Here is a 23,407-nt window from a genome sequence, read left to right on the forward strand (position 1 = left end):
GGAACATCAGCAGCACTCTGAGGAGTACACCTACTGCCGCTGCGCCTGCACTGGTGGTATTGCTTAATAAAATTATAACAGAGCTCTCGATGGATTCACCTGCGTAACCTTTTTTGAATCCAGATATGGGAATTGATAAATGCACCAACGTGGTTGGTAATATTTGGGTGTGAAACTCTCACCCAAAGAATGAAGAGAGTGTGAGAATCATTGCTTTCCATAACCGAATGACTGTTTAATGTATATCCGAGTCTTGGCTCTCAGAACTGCATACGCTTCTGTCTTCACAATTATTATCTGATTCTACATTGAATTAAGTGATGACTAAAACCCTTTTTGACTGAGTTACTGCAGAATCACACCTCGTATTTTTGTGTTCCATCGCTATGATTCTTTTTAATTGAATGTAAATCAGGCTTAGGCCCGTGGTTTGCAAAGCGCTGCTGAACATTAATGCTTTGCTGACAGAGAGCCAGGGTCTACAGGGCTGGCAGGGAGGCAGTAAACTGGACTCTGTATTACACTTTCTTTAAAACTCCTTTAAAAATGAGCCCAGCATGCCCAGCAGTGACCCCTGGTAGCCCTTCGCCCTTGCCAAGCAACTGGCCCTTTGATAGCAGTTCTGCGGTTAATCGCATGAGGATGCTGCGACTGCCGGAGCAATCAGCTCGTGGAGCATCTTCTGTGACAGAGCTCAGCACCAGCTGTTCCAGAGACGGATCAAAATGTTCCTTGGGGGGGAAATCACGACATAATCTGCCCACTGGCATAGTCCCTTTCTGTGACTGAGCTGGGGAGCATGCTGGGAGATGAAAAGATTGGTATCTGTTATTTTATTGCCTTATCTGAACATCCTCAAAAACATGAACCTTTTTACTTTTTTTATTTTTCACACTGCCTCAGTGCTGTTTGGTTGCCATGAGTTCTGGAGGCTGCATAAAGGAAGGCTGCTCTGATTTCCTTCAGTATTTTGGGTTTCTGGGTGGTCCCATTTCTTATTTGCAGGATTTCACCCTCCTTAATCTTTCATACCTCTGTCGTGACCTATTTATTTTTATTCTGATCTTGACAGTTTTAGCTCTTGCCTCAGTTTCCGTAGATCAGATGAAGCCAGCGAAGCTGTTACTTCCAAGCATGAAGGTGGCTTTTGTCATGGAGCTACATCCTGCAAAGAGTTGTCCCGAGACCCCCAAACCAAGCAACGCTGGTGGTCTGTTTAAAAGCTCTATGAGGGTTATGGTGACAGCAGTGAATTTGATGAACGCTAACCTTGTGAACTAAATGTTACATTTTAAACACAAAAGGCAGGGCGGGTAGGAATACCGGTGATATTTTTCCAATTTCTATTGTTGTAAGTATTCAATTACCCACTTGCAGGAATCTGCAGATAAAATTAAAACACTTAGAAACTCCTCTTTATCGTTACTGTCACTTTTTTTCCTTTCCTTCTTTCAGATGATCATTCAAGAGTGAGATTGCAGCTTCTGGACGGGGACCCTCACTCTGACTACATCAATGCCAATTACATCGACGTAAGGCTCCTGGACATTCCCACTATGACAAACCCTCCTCTGACAAGTCAGCTTAGGAATTTGGTGCATGCGACACAGAGACAGACTGTTGATCTGATAAGAATGACAGCTGAGCATCTTACAAACATAGTGTTGTGACAGGGAGAAGGTTCTCGGTCTCCGGTTTATTCTGTCCGACCAATCTGGACAGATGGAGATTTCCTCTGTTTGACAGATCCACCAACAGAAGTGGAATGTGGGCTAAATGCCGTACTCAGAAATCAGTACCAGCCCCTCGCCGTAGCGCTGGTAGATATCTGAGACTCACCAACTTCTTACAAAGTTGCACTGCAAAACGCATGTAAATAGAGTGACATTTTTTTAGTGTTATAAAATAACATTTGAAAAGCAGCTTCCCTCGAACACACAGGATGATCTAACGAACAGGCATTTCTTGTGTGCGACTTCTAATTCTTAGGAACATGACAACAGTCAGAGGAGTTTCTTTAAGGGATGGAAAATACATCTAGTAGAGTTACGTAAGCCCGATGTGCAGCATTTTCACCAGAGGCAGACACACACCTTTCTTCTCTTTCAGACAAGAAGGTGCAGCATTTTGCCTGTTGGTTTTCAGAGCTGCCCACGAGTTAGTCACAGGAGTCGTGTTTCGTTGAGGAAGTAGTGAAACTGCCCCGCTCCTGTTTTCTCTTTGGTATAACAAGATCTGATTATTCAGCCTGAGCGAGATATCAGCACTTGAAGTCTCGCAGGGCAACGAAGCTGCCTGTCTTCACGTGTTGGATAACCCTTGTTAGTGCAGGGTCAAGGGAGCAGCGTTTGGTGGTACCTGGATAGTCTGAAACAGGTGCTGGTGTGCTTTGTCTGAACTGTCACATATTTTCTTTTTTCCCAGGGATACCACCGGCCTCGCCATTACATCGCAACTCAAGGCAAGTTCCTTCTTGTATGTCTAAATATTTGTAAAACCCGAGCTGCGTTAAACTCCTCTAAGAGCTGTTTGTAGGGTGACATCTTCTGTTTCGGGGAACGTCTGAAAACTTGGTATAGGGGCACCAAAGGGGAGGATACAGGACATTCCAAGGTCGTGGAACTCAAACGCAAAACCTCAGCTGCAGGAATTAAAAATGTTAGAGACATAGAGGTGGCAGTACGATCTATAATGTGTCCGTTGTGCCTGAAGTATGAGATTAGAACTAAAAGGGACTTTATGGAGCTCTTCATGGTAGATGACAAACGTCCCTGCTCCTGTTCTTTACAGTAGGGTGCTGTTTTCCTGCATTGCTGGCCAAACCCTTATGCCATGTCCACTTCTGCTACCAACATTTGACCTAATTTTTGGCATTCTTTACCTGCAGAAGGGATGTTCACAGACATGACTCTGTTCTTAAATTCTGCTTTATGACTTCATTGCTGGCTCGTCCCAGTTGAAAGGGTAAAGAAGCCTCTTGGAACACAACTGGTGTTTATGGGCGTACGGGTATGGGGAATGCAGCAAGGCAGAGAACGTGCGGAGCGGGTGACAGGAGTCCGTGGGAGGATTTCATCTACAGCGTAGGAGAGAGGAAGGAAACAAGGCCAGAGGGAGGCTCTAGTCTAATAAACCTCCTGTGAGTACTGGCTGCTTGGCTGTTGGAACCTGAGCTTTTTCTCTCTGGGGTCGTTTCAGAAATGGACTGATTTCTGCATGGTTCTTTCCTCCTTCAGAATTAATACACGTTACAATGTGGAAAAGAGTCATTTCAGTGCTGCATCAGACACAAATTTCAGTACAGCATTAATTACAGACTCAGGATGCAGGGTGCATCCATGTCCCTTCACTTACACGCGATTACTGGAACTGTCTCCACTGTTTACAACACAGGCCTCACCTCTCTTTCCAGGGTGCTAGAGGTGTCTGATCTCCGAGAGCTCCAGGCTGTTCGGTACCTGTAACGCTGAGTCGCAGAGGGATGCTCTGAAAGGGAGAGTGGGATCCTGTGGGACCAGGGCAATGGCTGGGGACAGCTGACAAGAGTTGTTGCCATTCGATAGTCATTCTTAAGATGTCCTTTTGTCTTCTCTCCTGCCCCAGGGCCGATGCAAGAGACAGTGAAGGATTTTTGGAGAATGATTTGGCAAGAAAACTCTGCAAGTGTTGTCATGGTGACCAACTTGGTGGAAGTGGGCAGGGTAAGGGTACCACTTTCCCAGCATTATAAAGCCAAACCAGTGCTGGGTGTAACACGGCGCTGCTGCTCAGACAGGCTCAGCAAGTGAAATGCCTTTTGCTTACTGCAGTAGGGAGTGAAGTAAGGCACTCTCGGTTTTTCCTCTAAATGCTAGATTTTGTAACACTTAGCTGCTTCTCTTCTAGACTAGTAAGGATCATGTTCCTGATGTAAGTCTCGACTTTAGCAGAGTTATACAAATTCATGCTAGCTGAGAAGCTGCCTCCTTTTTCAGTACAAAAGGAAAAATGTACTTCTGTAATAATTATTCTTTATCTGTATAATTCAAATATTTCTCTACCCACAAAGATCCAAAGGGACAAGAACATGCAAGTGGTGTTTAAACTCTCAAAAGAGCTCTTTAAATGACAGTTCAAAGCCCAGAGTTTCCAGTCAGTTCAGAAGATCACTATTCCATGGTGGTGTCATCCCAGCTGGGTCCTGGGGCCGCCTGGCAGCACTGGCCTCCTCAACACCCGGCGCTTGACTGACTCACGTGAACCTGAAGTCCCTGTGTCAGCACAAGGCAAATGCCAAAGCCCATGATGGGAGCCAACAGGAATAACTCAAAAGGTGCAGGCTAGGCTTCAGGGCATGAGAAACAGGCATGTCTGTCTTGACTTTCTCCAGTATGTTCTTCCCAATCCTGGTGGTCTGTAGTTCAGAGACATTCTCAGCCGGAAACTGGAGCGCTTAAAAATTTTGTCCTGATGTTTGTCACCTTCCATGGCTTTGGTACTAGAAAAGTTTAAATTATAGTTTACTTGCAGCCATTAGTAATTCAGCTGCTTTGCATTTGATTTCCTTTAGATCTCATGGTTGAATGCCAGCTGGTTCTGTTCCTTCATTGTTATTTATTCTATTTTACCTTCTAATGACACTTCAGTTTGAAATAAATGCCTCCGTGTTAAAAAAAACCCCAAACCTACATTAATCATATTTAATATTTATAAAACCTGTTCCAATTATGACTGGAACTGAAACATGAAACCTGCTTCACAGTAGCTAATTGCTTCAGCTTCTGGGTGCTCTTCCACTCTTTCATACGAAAGCATTTAATAACTTGGTAGGTTTTGTTACCCTAAATATCCCTTCTATAGCTTCACAGGCTGCTACTAGTTTTGCACATGGCTGCTAGACGTTTACGTGATCAGATTTCTTTCCTGAGTCTTAGCCAAGGCTTGTCACAGCTGGTAAAATGTCAAATTTGTGACCACATCTGATGAGGAAAGCTTAGAGTCAAACAAATTTAACGTATCAAATATCTCACAATCCCTATGAACTGAAAATCTTTGGCTAAACAGAGAGAGTTCAGAATTACAGTAGCAATAGCGAGAGCATAGATTTTTCTCCAAGGGGATGGTGGTAGTGACTGCCAGGTCTCTGCAAACCTGATGTATGGTCAGGGCATGTGTGGAGGTTTAAGGAAGACTATCTTAAAGAAGAGCTAAATGCACCCTTCTAATTGGTATTCACAGAGAGGAAACTGAAAAAAAAATCCTCTCTGTGGTTTCTGTATATGGGAAAGGAATTTTGATTTAATTTATACAGTTAATTTTGACAAGGTCTGTACATCAGAAGAAAGCCCAATTTGCGTTGGCTTTGGCTTGAAAGTAGAGTAAAATGTAGGTCAGCTCCGACTCAAGTTGAGCTAGTGCCTCTCAATATTTTCTTTCTTCCCCTCAGGTAAAATGTGTTCGATACTGGCCGGATGACACGGAGGTTTATGGAGACATTAAAGTCACGTTAATTGAGACAGAACCGTTGGCAGAGTACGTCATACGCACCTTTACTGTACAAAAGGTAAGGAAATCAGTCAGCTGAAATGTTGATCCGGCACTTAGTTTGTGTTCAGAAACGTGGACTCTGGGAAACATACCCAGAACGCCCTTGGAGATGGGAGCTGTTACTGCTTGGAGGGGGTTCACTGCAGAAACCTAAATTTTGGATAGGGATACCAGTTTTGGACAAGTGATTTTATATGAACATCTTGATGTAGCCACAAAAAGTAGAATCCACAGCGCATGAAGTTTAAATGCATCCAAAAGCCAGCAGACAGTTGAGGGTGTGCCAGGAATAATAACTGTTGTGTTTCACAGTGGCAAATTACAGATGAAAAAAGGTATCCGTTAAACCCGGTGCCAGGTAGAGTCCCCTTTCCACAGAAATGAAAAGATAATAAAGGCAAGAGTATAAAAATTATCCCCAAATTGGCAGGATTTGGAAGATTTTTGTTACTTGTAATTAGAGATTGGAAGTCTAAGTGACAGACTATTCCAGGTCTGTCCAAATTACTGTCCAAACACTCTGTAAGTGGTTCTAAAGCTTTTCAAAAATTCCTGCTTAAATGAACCTCAGCCACACTGGGAATATTGTTCCAGTTTTCTGATACATCAGCTCCATATTTCATTAAATCACGAAAAACTTGGTATGAAATGCTAATGAGAGGTTAGAGGACCTGCTGCTGAATTCCACTTATTTCCCGTGCAATAAAACGTCATGGCTAGCTGACACTTCTGCGCAGGCCATATACAAGTAGTATCAATTTTTATGTACCAATAACTTGGTCTCACCAGAAAAGCCAGGTGATAGGTCTGGGTACCAGTTTCTGCCCTTTTCACCACCAGCTGAAATCTCAAAATGAGATTTTTTGGCAGGAGATGGCAGAAGATCTGCTGTTGCCTGGGACATGCCCACTCTGTAGGTGTTCATTTCTCAGACTGTTGCTTCAACACCTCAGAAAGGACTTAAGAGTGACTTCTTGGTGGTTTATGGCGGTAACACCCAATGCAGCCATGGTATGCTGAGGCCCACGTCACTCTGTGGGCTTCCTGATCAGCTGTGTTTGCACGCTGAGATGACAGGTTTGAACTGGGAGCTGGCGTTCACCTCAGCTCTGTTACTCACGTCACGTGTACTTGGAGTTCAGCTCGAAATCGCTCGGGGTGGAACGTGGCCCAGGTCACCTTCGCAGCTGCAAGGAGAGCAGGAATGAGAGGAGGCACTGGAACAGCTGCCCGGAGAGGTGGTGGGTGCCCCATCCCTGAAGTGCTCGGGTTGGACAGGGCTTGGAGCAACCTGCTCCGGGGGAAGGTGCCCATGCCCATGGCAGGGAGGGTGGACCTAGATGAGATCTTTGAGGTTGCTTCTTGCCCAAACCATTCTGTGAGTCTGTGAAGTGCTTGTTCACCTCTCTGCATGAGGGAGAGGAGCAGTGGTCAGGACATGCAACTTGCAGTCTGATGGAAGGAAAATAGAGGCTGCATTCTCTCCTCAGAAAGGCTACCATGAGATCCGAGAGATTCGGCAGTTCCACTTCACCAGCTGGCCGGACCACGGCGTTCCTTGCTACGCCACGGGCCTCCTGGGCTTCGTTCGTCAAGTGAAGTTTCTCAACCCCCCCGAAGCGGGACCCATCGTTGTGCACTGCAGGTATGCGAGCTCTTCGTCTGAGCCTTCCAGCTTTTCCAGCTGGTTTCCTTTTTTTTTTTTTTCTTCTCCTCTGGCAATAATCAACTACGTTTTTTGTTTAAGAGTATAATTTGTGGGCCTCACCAGGAAACAAAGCAGGATTTGGTTTTCTGTTCTAAAGCGGCAGCTGTGGAGCTTAGCCGGCGTGAATTGGAGATGGTGTAAGTAGGTCAGAGAGGACCACTCAAATGTGGAAGACTCTCATGTGGCCTATACTCTCTTAGAGGCTCATAGCGGAGCTGGGAAAATGGTAAATATCTGGGACAGCCATTCCAGTCGTTATCTACCACAACCCTCATGTGGCAGAAGGGACAAAGCCTACAAAAAGACGGGATTTTAAAGCAGCTTTGCCTTTCTGTAGCCACTGTACAAAGCGGTTCGGCTTTGTACCAGCGTCAACAGTCCTATCGGAAACATGGTTGTGTCTTCCTGGGTCTGGACACCAGCCATCGTGTGTCTTGGCCGCCTCAAAGCCCAGGAGCTGGACTGGGAATGTCAGACTGAAAACCTGCCCGGTGCCTTCCAGCTAGTAAATAGATGGAGGGTGCCCAAGGAAACTTTGCTGCTCGGTGTACAGCTGTGAGAATCCCGACTGCTGAGCCACGTCCCCGGCTGCTGCTCTTCCTGGAGAGGACTCTGCTGTACCGTTCTGGAGAGGACTCTGCTGCACCGTTCTCTTCCAACCGAGCTTGCCTTCCACTGCATGAACACGTAGGAGAGTGTCCCTGCCGTGAGGAGCTCGCAGTCCGAGGTGTGATCAGCCAGGCTGTGGGTGGTGGAAGAGCAGATACACACACGCAGGCTGGCACCAGAGTTACATGGCTTCAAATGCAAGGAAAGACATTGCTGCAGAAACAGAGTTTGGGTTTGTAGCGGTCCCTTCTGCAGGGCTCAGGCCATGGCTCGGGACACGTGTCCTGTAGAGGTGTGGCTGGAGCACAAGGCTAGAGAGCAGAGCTGGCTGTCCCGAGATCTGCCCGTAATCAATCCACAGGCGATGACTTCCTAGTGCCATGCTGCATGATCAGGGAGAGATCATCCCACAGCCACTTCGAAAAAGGAAAATCCATTACATCTTTGCTTTCTAAAACAGTTTGGGGTTGGCAGGTGGGTTGTTTGGTTGGGTTGGGCTTTCTTAGCAAGCAATGAATCAGTTTTATAATAAACCCCACAGCTAAGCCTAAGGAGCGGCAGAAGGGAATTCATCCAGAGCTCAGGGCCTGAATCTGCTACCTTGGTGCCATGATGTGAGTCTGGCCCTGGAACGAGTCTGAACCTCATTCATTGTCACCAAGAAAGCAAGGAGAAATTTTTCATCCTTCACATTTTAATGAATAATGCCATTTCCTCTCTGTTATTTATCCTCTTTTGAATTTTAATGACTTGCTTTAAGTGGTAATTACCAAATTCTCCCTACCAATGCCTGGCTGGATAATATCACTGTTCGATATTTATGAAGTGCCAGGATCCTCTAAATATAGAAATGTTATAACTATTTGTTAAAATTCTGAAAAGCTGAGAGATAAAGGGAGAGGAAATGCCACTTATTCATTAAAATTCTGCAAATGAAAAATATCTTCTCCCTATTCAGCAGCTGATTAATCTGGTCCATTAATTTATGGTCATTCATGTCTCCTTGCTTTCGGCTCTGCTGGAGTTTTCATGCAAGTGAAGTTTCCCTGATTTGAGCTGAGTTTTCCTTCTTCCTTCGGAGTAATGTGAAGAGACGTTCTCCTCTCTCTATCCTTCACACCTAAACAGCTTGGATGATTTCCCGGGGGGAAGGAGGACACAATGACAACACAGTTTTGCAGGATATGGTCCAATTCTCGCAAGCAGCGGGGAGTGGGGGGGCTGCTCTTAGCTGAAGGTGTCTAGTAGCCTCAAGCTTCTTTCTCTGTAATTTGAGAATCCGTAACTTGAAATCACCCTCCTCAGGACCCAAACTCCTTTGGATTAAAAAGGAAAAAAAAAATGTTTGAAGTGGAGGACTGAGCCCTTTCATCCTGCCCACTTGAGCCTTACTTTAAAGAGTCCCATGGAAGAAATTCTGGATTTGTGTCTAATGCAAGGTGGAGGCTGCTCTCCCACATCCAGTGTGATGAGAGGCATGCAGGCGAACAGACCCCTGAAATCATAATGATTATTTTCATAGACTAATTCTTGTGTTGATGTGCAAGAACATGGGTCCATTTCCCTCTTGAGAAATAGTGTTTTGCCTTATTCTCTTACATCCTAAGCTGTGTAATTTAGCTACACACAAAACCCAACCCATAGGGGAGAGAGGAGCAGCTTCCTCGAGGAGACAGCTGTGTCTGTGGTCCAGCTGTTTTCTCCTCCCTAGAGCCCTGGATCATGCAGGCTCTCACTGTTTTTTCTTTTTTCAGTGCTGGGGCTGGGAGAACAGGGTGCTTTATTGCCATCGACATCATGCTTGACATGGCAGAGAACGAAGGTGTGGTAGATATATTTAACTGTGTGCGAGAGCTGCGATCCCAGAGGGTCAATCTGGTGCAGACAGAGGTAGGTGCCAGCAGGTCTTCTCTAACCATGTTCCGCTTTTCTGTCAGCCTCCCCATGCAGCAGGAGCCCAGCAATTCATCAAGTCGATGCTTGCTTGCTCTGTGATGTGATTATATGCAACTTTCAGTGGCTAAACATGGCCAGATGTGCACCGAATCACATTCCTTGTCAACTACTCAGAGCCTCCCGGACAGGAGGGCAAACCTTGAAGTTCAGGTCTTAGCAGTGCTGATTGATTTTATTCTCGTAGTAGAAAAAAAGCGAGCTCCTGTATCCTCTCATGACTCATTCATAGGTGTTCTGCAGATGCCAATAGCGCCTGGTTTATGTCAGTTGTGAGAAAAGCAAATGAAACACCCCTGGATCAAGCTTTGGGTGCTGATTAAGGAAGCTGCTCCATCCCGTAGTGCCCAGCAGCTGCACAAACTCCTCTGGAACTGGTACCTGCTGCACAAGTTTTATCTTCAATTCCTTTCCCTCCTGAGGGACACGACAGCAGCCTGGAACAGAGAAGGGCTTTTAACTTTGCTGGACTTCTCATATTTAGTTCAGGGAAAGGACTTTGCCCACAATACCAGGAGTCCAGAGATCTTGAAGAGGCCGATGGAGCAGCTCTGTTAGTACAGTTGTTTCTCTGGTGTTATTGTAGGTCCAAAGCACGATCCATTCCTGACCATTGCCTTGTGACTGTGAACAGAAAAGCTTTACACCCTGGTTTCCTCCCAGCCCACCCCCATTTTGTCCCAGCGTTCCTGAGAGTGGGGACTTGCCATTTGACTTGCAAATTGGAAATGAATACGTGAGACCTCACATTCAATGATGGATGAAATGTGCTCACAAAGCTGTCACATAGCACACTGTAATTTGTCTCCACATGAAACAGAGCCAACTATGCATATCAGGCATGATTTAAGAAAAATAAAAGCATGATATTTCATGATCTGTAGTGAAAATGAGATTGTAACATCTTATCCCCTCCCTTGTGCAGGAGCAGTACGTATTTGTCCACGATGCCATTTTGGAGGCATGTCTCTGCGGCAACACAGCCATTCCAGTGTGTGAGTTCAGATCCATATACTACAACATCAGCAGACTAGATCCACAGACCAATTCCAGCCAGATAAAAGATGAGTTTCAGGTAATTTCATACATCTCAGTCATTGCAGTTGGTGTACTGAAAGTGGTTAATCAATTTCTGTGTATTATTTTACAATTTCCAACAGAGCAGAGAAGGGGGATGCTGAGCCAAGGTCTGATTTCAGATGATTTTTGTTGTTTTACTGCCGAATTGGGTAGAGATTTGTTTTTGTGCACAGACTTCCCAGCCTTCAGCAAGGAAAAAAATTCCCCATCACTTCAGTAGAGCATGGGTACTAATTTTCACACATAATTTTGTACTTCTCATTTCAGCAAATACTCTGTTGTTCATTTTCTTCCGTAATTTATGCAGAAACATTTATGCCTCAAGATCTCTTATTATCTGTTCTTGTGGCTTATAAGCTGCTTCTGAGACTTGACAATCAACTTGTTGTCGTCCTTCCACACAAAGGGGAAAGTGAGCTCAGCGAGCATTACTTTTGCTAATACTGATTTTCAATGAACTGAGTCATTCCGTTCACTGTAAATGTTTTGCCAAGCACCTGGTGATGAGAACTGCAGTGACGTGCAGGAACGCTCACAAGCGCTGGCGTGTGCCGTTTGCCTGGGCCAAGCAATGAAATGGGGACCCCTCCACCTTTTGTTGCTGCTTATCCCACCCTCATGGCTGGGGACACATGAGCCAGGAGCCCTGTGCAGTTGTGCCTCTCACGCAGCAGAGAACTCGCCCTGCAGAACACGGACCCAAGTTTTCTGGTCTTATTCCCCATCTATAAATCCCTTTAGGATTTTCAGCCAACACCAATGTATGGAAAAACAATAATACCATGGGAAATTTGGAGCAAGGTGGGTTTGAGGAGAAGGAAAGAGAGACCTCTGCCATTTGTGAAGAGGCCATTCTTAGCCAGCAGTAAAAAGATGGAGAATCCTTTAATTAGAGAAACCACCCATCCCCTTTCCCAGCAAAACATCTTTTACAGCAAGATGTCTTTTGGGAGCCTCTAGTCTGAGTCAGATGCCTCTTTTCCTCCCTCTCTATGAAAAGGGAGAATACATGTTTTGATCTGGAACTTTACAGGGAATCATCAGGGTAGGTATAGTGAGATAAAGAATGTGGATCCCAACTGATGGCAGTTCAATTAAAAAAAAAAAAAATTGAGTTTTATCAAGTGATATCAGATCTGTAAAAGTGTTTCTGGTTCTGGAAGCTTGGCACGAAGGAGCCAAAGCCTAGCTTCATCAAATGTTGTTATGCTATTATAAAAGAAAAAAAAAAAAAAAGAAAAAAAAAAGGCACTGCTTGCTGGGCTTATTTTGTCATGACAGGAGACGAGATCTGTCGCCTGCATGCTTGTTCTGAGCTGCCAGGGGCTGGCAGCTCCTGTGGGAAGGAAATGCTCTGCTGTGCTTTGCATAAGAGGTTTGTTCTCTGTCTAGTTGTAGGATCTATTTTTACAGGATTTTGGCTCAGAGCATCCCTCAGCCCTAATAGTCTGGATTTAATGCAAAAAGTGGTATCTTCTGCTACAATCTTTGTGAACCAGGTGATCGAACTGGAGAGCTGTTGGTGCAATTTGTAGAATTTCGGTCCTGCTGGCCCTCAGGAAAGGCTGGATGTATTTCTAATACAGTATATTTTGTCTGAATGTGCAACAGCTCATTCTGGACAGGTTTTGTAATTTAGTAAGTACAAAAACAGGGGAGAAAGGGGAAGGGTGTAAAATAGCCAGGAGAAATCACTGCCAAGTAACCTGCCTAATTATCTGCGCTGTCAGAGATCTGAGATTTCCTGTTCCTTCCTCAGCCAGACTACCTGCCTTCCATCTCTAGACAAAGGGGCTTTTATGTAGAAGCTGAATAATTTAGAGCAACTATATTATTGCCAATTTTATACTTTGACACATTCCTTTAACTTGGATTGTTTGACCCTCTTTTTTTCTCCATTCATAACCTCTCTGTGGCGGAAATCGAGCTCTTCATAAGAAGTTTTGGCCCCTAAATATTTTGTGTTCCTCCAATGGCTGCAGAGGAGTTCGCCATGTGACTGCACGGGCTTTGCTCAGGCAGAGGGCACATAATAAGTGAAAGCAGAGTGACATCAGATAGCCACTGGCCTACCGCCACTTAAGTGACAGTATGAAGATGCGTTCACTGTGATTTGCTCTTTTTGATCCCTGCTGACCGACCTGGACTGGCTTGTCGGGAGGCCTCTGCAGTGGGTAACACAAAAGAAAATTAGATGTAAAGAATACAGTTTGTCAAGCTGTGGGAAAGACAGATAATGGTAAAAGACTGACAGCAAGACCCCAGAGATATGGTATGACTATGTAAGTGAGGCATCCTATGTGTCACTCTAAAAGGAAAGTAGCAGTCTAAATAATACAAGAAACAAATAGACTTTCCTGTTAAAAAAACCCAAACATTTTCTCTTAGGTTTTTATATGTATTCTTAAGATAAATCAGTAGTTTGACTGAGGAGTCACTAGAGGATACGAGCCCAGTCTGACCTGCTGGGCAAGCCAGGTTAGTACACAGGGTACTTCTGCACAGGAGCCACTGAAGAGGGAGAAGGATACGTGCTCCCGCCCAATGGATGGTAGAAACACGAGGAGGTTTCACTCCATGGCTGGGTCAAAGCTGCAGTGTGTACCTGTGGCAGCTATTTCCACCCTCTGGAAAAGAACAGACGTCACCTAACTGCTGGGGGAGTTTAGAGCTGGGAGTTGTTGGAAGGAGTATAGTGCCCTCAGTTCTTGCTGAAGCTTGCAGATTTCAGAGTAGCGCCGCAGGATGATGTGCGAAAGGCAACGTATTGTAGCAGCAGTGTGCTCCTCGGTGCTCCTTCTCTTTCATTCTCTGGGAGCCCAAAGGTCTGCTAGTCTAAGCACCTTGAAAAGAAACGCACTGGGCAGATGACACCCTTCTCGGAAGTAAATCCAAAGACACTCAGCCTGCTTCTGTCTGTCTTTCCCTTCTTCCCTGCCCCCCTGTTCACAGACTCTCAATATCGTGACACCACGTGTTCGGCCAGAAGATTGCAGCATCGGCCTTTTGCCAAGGAACCACGACAAGAACCGCTGCATGGATGTGCTGCCCTTGGACCGGTGCCTGCCTTTCCTCATCTCCGTGGACGGCGAATCAAGTAACTACATCAATGCTGCGCTCATGGATGTAAGCAGCGCTGCTCGGTCCCCACTGACCCTAGTCCTCATCCAGTTGACTCATTTGCAGGATACTTTTCTGGGAGAAAGGGATCCAAAGCAAAAAACCATTTTTACCTGCAGTTTCTGGAGCTGTGACATGTCCAGTTTGGGCAAAGGCACACAGAAACGTGTCACCTGGACTGTGACTATCTCACTGCCGTTGTAGTTCTGCCCCACAGTGGTGGAATGTTTTTGACAAGGAAGGTCATGAGCGTGCAGTCCGAGCTTCTATCGTAGAGAGGCGGGTGGGCAAAGAAGTAGTGGGAGAACTCCCCCCGTGTATCGGTCGTTGGTAAGTTGGAAGAGGAATGTTTGCCAGCAGCTGCCAGGTCAGCTCTTTGAAAAGAATAGTTGGCAGCATGCCGCAAGTTATTTATTTGAGCTTACACTGTTAAGAATATGGGAGTACAGGGATCAGATGTGCAAAATACTTTAAGGCTGAAGGACGTGAGTTAAGCTGATGTGAATCTGTCTTGAAGGCACTCTCGTTTGCTTTGTTTATAGCATGTACACACAGGGCATGTGTGTAGGGAGAGTTATGCTGATGGGTTCTTTTTGCTGTGGGACCTGACTGCCTTTGGACTGAAGTGTCTTTAAAGCCGCAGATTAATTATTGCTGATGGAGTATGTGTAAATATGATCCAAGGTGAAATGTCATCGCTTTGTTCCCTAGCATTGCTGGGGTGGTCTTTTTTTATCTGCTCTTTTAGTCTTTGGGGAACAGATACTACTGCATTTAAGAGGTTAAGTCAAATGGTCGTAGAATGCGGAAAGATTGTGATGTTTTCATTGCAAATATGCCTAAGGAAAGCTTTTTTTTTCTTCTTTGAAGTATCTTTTGTGCTTTGGCAAATCTGCAGAAGCACAATCAGATCTTCTCTGGTTTCTTACGGACTGGGAATGTGTTTGCACGTTGCAGCCCTCATTACCTCAACTCACTCTACTAATGCTTGTATCCTTCCTCACAAAATTCCTGCTAATTAAAACTTGTGTACAAAGGAATTTTTCACTTGTCATTGAAATTCAGCTGCTGTGGTGTTCTCCCTCCATAGAGGAATCAGCAGCTTTTGAAAAAACAGAAAATCAGAGTGGGAAACAGCCAGAATCCCACATTTTCACAGGCGTTCTTGTGGAGGACAGACCTTTAGAAACTCCTTTTCTTTTCCAGTAGCTTCATGTCTCAATCTAGTGCTGAGCACGGAGTCTTACAAGAGATCACCCATCCCATATTGTCTTGAACTATCACCCATTCTGTCATTGTGTGGGGAACACTTGACAGCATAGTCCCAGTGCTGATCGTTTTATTTACCTCTACCATAGAGATGTCTCATGTTTATCTTTTATTCATACTTCTCCCCAAACCTTATCTGACTTGCAGCTTGCTCTGTGTGTTACATGAAAGCTGTGATGGAAGAAAAGCTGGGGCAGGAAGGGATGATGGTACACCTGGAACGGGTGGGTTTGGAAGCAGGAGTTGTCCCAGGAAGGCTGTCTGGCAGGCTGCTCTGGGCTGTGTCCACCACAGCTAACCTTAGATGCAGCACCCGCTTTGAACCCTCCCTCAGGAGTGAAGAGTCAGTCTGGGCTCCCGGTTAACACTCTGAGGGAGCCTGTTTCAGTCTGTTGACTGCAGAGGGTTAAAAACTGCCCTCTTCTGCCTTGAGTCAGCTCTTGGGAATACAGCCAAAGCACTGCTGTTGTCCCCAGAGGGGAGAAATTTGCCCCCAGCAGGTTTCGAGACCCCTGACCTGTCCTCTTCATGTCCTCTGTCCCTTTCGAGTAACCAGACCTTAGGACCTTTCCTATGGGAATCACTGGAAAGCCATGATTGCCTCTGCAAAATGGTTTGTAAGAAGAAAGGTGAAATACTCTCCCTCACCTGCCCCTAAAGCAATTGCACATAATCCTTATGCAAAGAGACTTTACCCCCATGTCTGAGTCAAGTGACACTAGGTTTGTGCTTAATGCTTGGGGCACGGAGAAAGACACAAGTCCGTGTTGTGTCCCTGTCGTCATCATTGTCCCAAGGTCCTACACACATCCTCTTACTTGAGTAATGAACATCTCTGTCACCTTCCCTTTAAAGCAGGGCAGTGAGACCAGTTCCTCACCCATAGCAGATGAAGCAGGTGGGGCATGTTTCTGTTTGCTCCTCATGGCAAAACCCACAGACGCATCTTGCCCTCAGCTAGCGGTTTAACCACTTATGTAACCTGCTGTATTGGTGCACGAAGGAAAAACATAGGAGAAACCTTATCGTGTTCTTAACTCTAAAGAGACAAAATTCACCGTTGTATTTTTCTTCTCTTCCTCTGATACAGCATAGCTTTTGACCCATGCTGGTGTTCCTAGGTTTGAAACAGAGTAGGGAGGAAGAGGAAAATCCACTCCAGACTGATCATTTCCTAAGAAATAATTTTCTTTTTTGTGTCCCATCACACTCCTCACACAGCACAGCACAGATGCCCTGCAAGCTGGTGCAGGGTCTGTGCAGCACCCTCTGCCCCTTCCCAGCATGGTCTGCCCAGCACTTCCACCCACAACAGACCCGTGGAGGAGGAAAGACAAGCCTGCACAACTGCCAGCTTAATACTTTGGGAGTTTATTTATTTCTTTAAATCCAAAATTTCAATCCGTTTAGCATTTTTGGTGGGTTTTTCATCCAGAAATGTTGTGCCTTTTGAGTCAGGTCTGCTTCACAGACATCCAGCAGGACGGACTGTGTGGTTTGTAGGCTCACCTAAGCATTGCCTGCTGTGGTTGGAAAGCGGTAACGTTTTGAGCTTGCACCCTTTCATCTCCAAGTGCCTCACAAACATTCATTAAATGGCCCCACAGAGGTTAGGAGCACAGTTCCTCCCCTTCGTGGTTAGGGAGGTGGAGGCCCGAGGGCTTTTTTGCGGTGGAAGAATAGCATCAGAAATAAATGCCAATGTTGCAGGCTCTGAATGTTGCCCCTCCAGCTCCTGAAGGATGGCTGGGGCCCAAATGTGCCACCTCTGTCCCACCACATCACCAGGGAGCGTTAGCAGGCGGGCTCTAATCCTTCTGTAGTTCCTAGAGTCCATCGCAGCAGAAAGGATAGCATTTGCTTCCAGCTGTTTTCTTTCCAATTATTAGTATTACTGATAGTAGCAGTAATAGTAGACTTAGTATTATTTGCTGAGTCTCAAAATATAAATAATTGATTTGGGTAATCTCTGCTCTTGTGACACTTCTTTAATGAAATGTCTTCATTGGGAGCAAAAGAATCCCATTATGAGACATTCATTCATTGCCGAGCGATAACAAGGAGAGGGATATGTGATTTGTATAATCTGGTTAAATGGCTCAGATTGCCGAGCCAGAGCCTCCCGGGTATAATATTCGTTTGAATAAAAGTTGATTGAATTTTTTTTTTTTTAACTAATCTTATTCTTTTGTTAGAGCCACAAGCAACCTGCTGCCTTTATTGTAACCCAACACCCTTTGCCCAACACCATAGCAGACTTCTGGAGGCTGGTGTTTGATTACAACTGCTCCTCGGTGGTGATGCTGAACGAGATGGATGCAGCACAGGTAAGTGATTTTTCACCATTTCTGTCCTGTAACTTTCTTCTCAAATCCAGATGGTTTCAAGAGCGTTTCTGCTGCCATTTTCATCTGCCCCAATTCCCACCACCAATAAATGAGTGGAGGGGTATCATGAAGAATAAATCCACATTCTTGACTGCTTCTAAGGCGCCTGATTGGTACTGCAGTTAACAGCGATATCTGAGCACATTGTGTTTGGGGGCCTAAACCTTCCTCCCAAACCTGCTTTCTTCCCATTCATATTTTTGCCTGTGTGGTTCAGAATAATTTTCCCTAGCACAGCGTGTGTCATGCCTGCCTCTTCACATGGCATTTCCAGAAGAATAAAACCAAGAGAGATGCTGAAATAATTTGAAAGATCTTTCCTGAGGTTTCCAGTGCCATTCTGTAATACCGAGAGCCGGGGCTTGCACAGTTTCTGGAGACCCACGTTGTGCTGTGTATTCTTTTTGTGTCTAGTGTCATGTGTAAGGTGGTTTCTTGGCTACTGAACACTCCATGATTTTCAAGAGTTGAGCTTGCCAGGGGAGGAGCCGTTGCCGTTCCTCCTGTACCGGCATTTCCAGCCACCTTGCTGATGAGTGGCAGAAGATAACAACTTTCAAAAAGGCCTAATCATGCAATTTGTGTCAAGAGGACATTTGGCATGGCTAATTCCCCCATTACAGCACTTGTTAAACACGAGGAGAGGAGCCCTCAAGTAGCTGGTGCTTCATGGATTAATTTTTCATTTGTCTCTTCTGTGTCTTCAAAATCTTACGACACTTGAAGGCAGCGAGATTATTGGTCTCTTTTTGGATGGTAATGGAGAAGCCAATCACCCTGTCGTTGAGGGGATCCCCCTTCAGGGTGAGCGCTATGGGATTTCATTTCCAGACGCAGTAGGAGCTCTGCTCAGAAGTGGGCTCTCTTGGTGACCCGCAGAGTCCCACTGCTGTGCGAGCAACTGGAGGTCCCAAGCATTTGCTGCCTCCTGTCTGATTGACCCTGCCTCATTCTGCATCTTGGCATTGAATCCAGAGGCAGGTTTTTTGGCTTTGTGTTTTGTTTGGGATGGGGTTTTTTTTCCCTTTTTCTGACACTTGAAAGATTAACAGCGCTTTTTCTGGAAACAACACACTTTCTCACACTTTGTTCTTGGTAAACACAAACCTGTCAGCCTCAGCCAGTGTTACTCTTCTGACTGTCTTTCTGCACAAGACTTCACCTGTCTGGTGTTTCTTTCCCAGCAAAGTTTTCTTTTAATGAGGTACTGTGTAGGCACAGTAAAGGAGATTTGGCAATGCACAGAGTCACTTTGACGGTTACGCTGGCATGGTGTCACCGAGCTCGAGTCCACAGCCAATGCTGGAAACTCCCAGCTAGCACTGGAAGAGAAGGAAGATTTTAAAGTTTGTATCTTAGGAGCTTTCAAGACAAGGTGTGACAGTTTGATATCATGGGATCACAGAATCATTTGGTTTGGTAAAGACCCTTAAGGTCTTTGAGTCCAACCATTCCCCCAGCACTGCCAGGTCTCCTCTAACCCCTGTCCCCCAGGACCACCTCGACATGGCTGTTAAACCCCTCCAGGGATGGGGACTTCACCACTGCCCTGGGCAGCTGGGGCCAAGGGCTTGACAGCCCTTTTGGGGGAGGATTTGTTCCTCATGTCCAACCTAAACCTCCTCTGGTGCAACTTGAGGCCATTTCCTCTCATTCTGTTGCTTGTTATTTGGGAGAAGAGACTGACCCTCACCTCGCTGCACCCTCCTGTCAGGGAGTTGTCAGAGCCAGAAGGTCTCCCCTGAGCCTCCTTTGCTCCAGGCTCAACCCCCCCAGGTCCCTCAGCACATTGTGCTCCAGACCCTGTCCCAGCTCCGCTGCCCTTCTCTGGACACGCTCCAGCCCCTCAGTGTCCTTCTGGGAGTGAGGGGCCAAAACTAAATCCAGGATTCAAGGAGCAGCCTCACCAGTGCCCGGGACAGGGGGACCATCTCTGCCCTGCTCCTGCTGGCCACACCAGTGCTGGTACAAGCCAGGATGCTGTTGGCCTTCTTGGCCACCTGGGCACACTGCTGGCTCCTCTTCAGCTGCTCTCAACCCACGCCTCCATGTCCTTTTTCCCAGGCAGTTTCCAGCCACTCTTCCCTCAGCCTGGGGCGTTGCAGTGGGTTGTTGTGACACAAGTGCCAGACCCGGCACTTGGCCTCGTTGAACCTCAATCCACTGGCCTCAGCCCATCGCTCCAGCCTGTCCAGACCCCTCTGTAGAGCTTCCCTGCCTTCAAGCAGATCAGTTGTGAAATGGAGGTTTCTGAAAAGGAAACTTATTGCTGTTGTGCTTCCTCTGTCGCTGTGTGACAGTGTGGTAATTACCTAGCTCTTCGTCACTGCCTAGTCCAAGCGCTCTACCCTGAGCGCTATCAAACTGCAGATGGACAGTTGCCTGGAGGTACCACATTTTTGTGCATGAGCAGGGTGTGTTACTCATCAGTGTGAGTAGAACACAAAGGTCAAAATTGCTTATATAAATCCTGAACTATAGAGAGGAAAAAAGTTTAAATAGGGAAGTGAAACTACTATGCAGGGAAAAGGTGCCAACAAAACCATGTGGAGGTCAGAGAACACACCAGACAATCTTAAGCACTCTCTATACCTACACGTCTGGGGAGATGGCCGTTCACAGACCTGCTTCCTGAAAAGCAGAGTTTCAATATCAAGGAAAGGTTTAATCTTTTTCTGCTTTCCAGTGCACCTTGAGGTTGTTTCCTAAAGCGCCTGCTCAGCTCAGATCTCCTTGCCTATTGGACAGATGCTTTGAGAGGAGATCTGTAGGCTGCTCCAAAGTCTGAATGAAGAGTAAAGACAACCTTCAAAGGAGGTCTTGCTTGTGGTGTCTCGGCTGCCTTGCTTAATCTTGAAAAACTAAAAAGGGCAAAGATGCGTCAGATTGTGTGAATATCCCACCCCATTTCAATCCGATAGGATCAAAGGAGTACCAGGAATACAGAATTAATGCAGTAGCATGCACATACTTGACGTTAATACTGGCGACGATTGAACTTGAAAAGCTTGAGATCAAGTTCAAATGAGCATCTGGGGCTTTCAAAACTTCTAAAAAATTACACTTGAAAATAGGAAAAAAAAAACAGAAAGAAATACAATCTCAGCAGAAACTGCTAATGAGATCTGTATTTTCTCCCCATGATTTGTTTCCAGATGGATTTGAAATACTTAGATTGTAATTTGTGTGGATAGGTGTGGTTTGGTTTTTTTTTTGTACTTTCCATTCAGTAATAGCAGCATAAGAATAGAAGAATTCCCACCTGCTTCACAAACCAGCGATTCAGTTGTGGTTCACCCTGACGTTGGAGTTGCTCTCAGAGCAAACCCATTCTCCTTCCCCTGCTTGCTGGTAGAGACACAAAGTGAAAAAGTTCATTTCACAGAAAATAAACATTCCATTTTGCTTGAATTAATTTTAGCTTTCTTGGTGGGTGTTCTGTCTCCTCACCCAGCACCACACCTCCGTGGTTCCTATTAAATTTACCTAGACACTAATCTTTTAATGTCCATTTTAAATCCATACCCCGACAGAAGCTTCACTTGTCAGCCACCTTTTGTGCACCTTTAGACCCCAGAATTCAATGAGTAACAAATTGTGTTCATTCAAAAAAAAGGGCAAGTTAAGCCTCTAAAATATATTTCTTTTTTGTTTCATACTCGTGATATAAAAACTTTTCACTGAGCTAGATCTCCTCTGAGCGACTACATGTAACACACAATTGGTTATGGATTTTGAGCTGGTTGTAAAGTAGAAAGACGACTGAACGTGTCTTTCCCTGTTGACAGTTAAGGTGCTTTCTGTTTCTTCTGATGTTTGCTCCAGCTCTGCATGCAGTACTGGCCAGAGAAGACGTCCTGCTGTTATGGTCCCATTCAAGTCGAGTTTGTTTCGGCAGACATTGATGAAGATATCATCAACCGGATATTCCGGATCTGCAACATGGCCAGGGTAAGAGCAGAGAAATGCCAGATTCCCTATTTATTCTTAAAAAATGTATTTTGGCACAAGGAAGAGGCAGAACCAGGACTTGTGGTTTAGAGATGCTGAATCTCTCACCTAGGAACAAAACTCTGCTGCAGAATTTCAGAGCTACTTCCTTTAATTAACATTTAGTTGCCTCAGACCGTATTGGTAAAAGACTCTTGGCTGAAAGTAGAAAGCAGATGATATGAGCTGAAAATCTGTATTTAAATGGAAAACATTTTTCTGTGTGTCTCTGAGAACAATTAATCACTTAGTAGCCAATATAAAACCACCAGTATCGTAGGAAGTGAACTGGGATAGTGTCAGCAGCTCCGACAACCGCTACGCAGGGTCTCTGGGTACAGATGCAATGTTTACTGGCTAGACTGGGATTCCCAACTGCCACTGCTTTTCCTGTAGACAAGCAGCTGCCATTTCTGTCTGTACAAGCAGCTTTGCCTTTATCCCTCAGCCCCAGGACAGCTGAAGCGGTAGAAACAAAGTTTACCTGCACGTGGGACCCTGGCAATGCACCCTCGGGGCTGCGGGAAAGGGTGCAGTGGAGGATTTTTCTCTCACTAGTTGTTTCCAAGGTTGATTGTGTCTCTTTTTTTGCTCCTTTTTCTTTTTTTTTTATTCTAATTAGAAATGGAAACATGCTCCACAAATTACATTTCGGTGCTGTTTAACGCATCCGTCTCTGACGGCGTGGTCAGAGCCTGCGCGGCAGTTCGGTCGCGGCATTGCGGAGTGAGCCCTGTGCTCCAGCTCCAGCCGTGGTTACAGCGGTTAGGTAGTCACCTTCCCACATCCCAGGAGAGCCACCTCTGAACAGGGACAGCCCTGAAACCGTGTCGTGAGTAAGACTGAGCCTCTGTGACTCAGGATGAAGCTGGCTCATGGGTCAGTGCTGTGAACCCGCAGCTCTCTGCACCCATCGGTGTTCAGCACCAGTGGCCACTGGTGAAATCTCTATGAGGATCTTTTCCTGCCACAGTCCCCAGAGATATTTTTGAGGGTTTTCTTTGGCTTTACTTCTTATGGCACAGCTAATTTCCAGCACAAGCAACCAGGAAGGACGCATTTGATCTATTGGCACAGATTGGTGAGACTTTGTTCTCTACTGGAAACAAAACAGGAGGTCCTGGGCACCTAGTTTCTGCCTGGCTCTGTCATATCTGAGGTCAAAATTATCGAGGTTACTGAAAAGTCCTTGTTTCCGTACTGAATCAGATATCCTAGTGGAGATGTTAGCTTTGATGATCTCAGGTCTGGAGGGGAAGATGCTGTGTACCGTGCCCCCTCCTTCACTCTCTCTCTCTGCTCCCTGCCCAGTTCCGTTTAGCATCTTGAAAATCTTTGTTTTAGCCTCAGGACGGGTATCGCATAGTTCAGCACCTGCAGTACATTGGCTGGCCAGCATACAGGGACACCCCTCCCTCCAAACGCTCCCTCCTGAAGGTGGTCAGAAGGTTGGAGAAGTGGCAGGAACAGTACGATGGGAGAGACGGACGGACCGTTGTCCACTGCCTGTAAGTAGGACTGGAGAACCTTTGTAACCTCACGAACTGCTGTCAGAAGAGCACTGAGTGTAGATCTGGAAATGTGGTGGTTCGCCAGGCTTCAGCTGGGGAAAATGAAGTTAAACTAGACTTGTAATATGCTTCAAGTTGAATATAGTGCTATGCTATGGCATCCTGGCCCAGAGATTTTACTGTTTGTGGTGAGGAGTAGCTGAAAAAGCTCTGCTCCTTTCTGTTGTGGAGGTGGGTCTCATGGCTGGAGCCCA

At 45.8% G+C, this 23,407-nt stretch overlaps 1 protein-coding gene across 1 annotated transcript in view; it reads left to right on the plus strand.

Moving 5' to 3' along the window:
• Positions 1-23,407, plus strand: part of LOC104501112 (receptor-type tyrosine-protein phosphatase T) — a 148,590-nt gene that overhangs the window by 123,304 nt on the left and 1,879 nt on the right. Inside the window, exons 15-25 of the mRNA XM_010144867.1 lie at positions 1,456-1,532; positions 2,425-2,461; positions 3,604-3,701; positions 5,426-5,542; positions 7,017-7,171; positions 9,598-9,733; positions 10,722-10,871; positions 13,829-14,002; positions 17,461-17,592; positions 21,478-21,603; positions 22,987-23,150. Of these exons, the coding sequence (XP_010143169.1) occupies positions 1,456-1,532; positions 2,425-2,461; positions 3,604-3,701; positions 5,426-5,542; positions 7,017-7,171; positions 9,598-9,733; positions 10,722-10,871; positions 13,829-14,002; positions 17,461-17,592; positions 21,478-21,603; positions 22,987-23,150 (1,366 nt within the window). The remainder of the gene's footprint in view (positions 1-1,455; positions 1,533-2,424; positions 2,462-3,603; positions 3,702-5,425; positions 5,543-7,016; positions 7,172-9,597; positions 9,734-10,721; positions 10,872-13,828; positions 14,003-17,460; positions 17,593-21,477; positions 21,604-22,986; positions 23,151-23,407) is intronic.

The sequence above is a fragment of the Buceros rhinoceros genome, unplaced genomic scaffold (assembly GCF_000710305.1).
Source record: "Buceros rhinoceros silvestris isolate BGI_N320 unplaced genomic scaffold, ASM71030v1 scaffold1071, whole genome shotgun sequence".
NCBI classification, from domain to species: Eukaryota; Metazoa; Chordata; class Aves; order Bucerotiformes; family Bucerotidae; genus Buceros; species Buceros rhinoceros.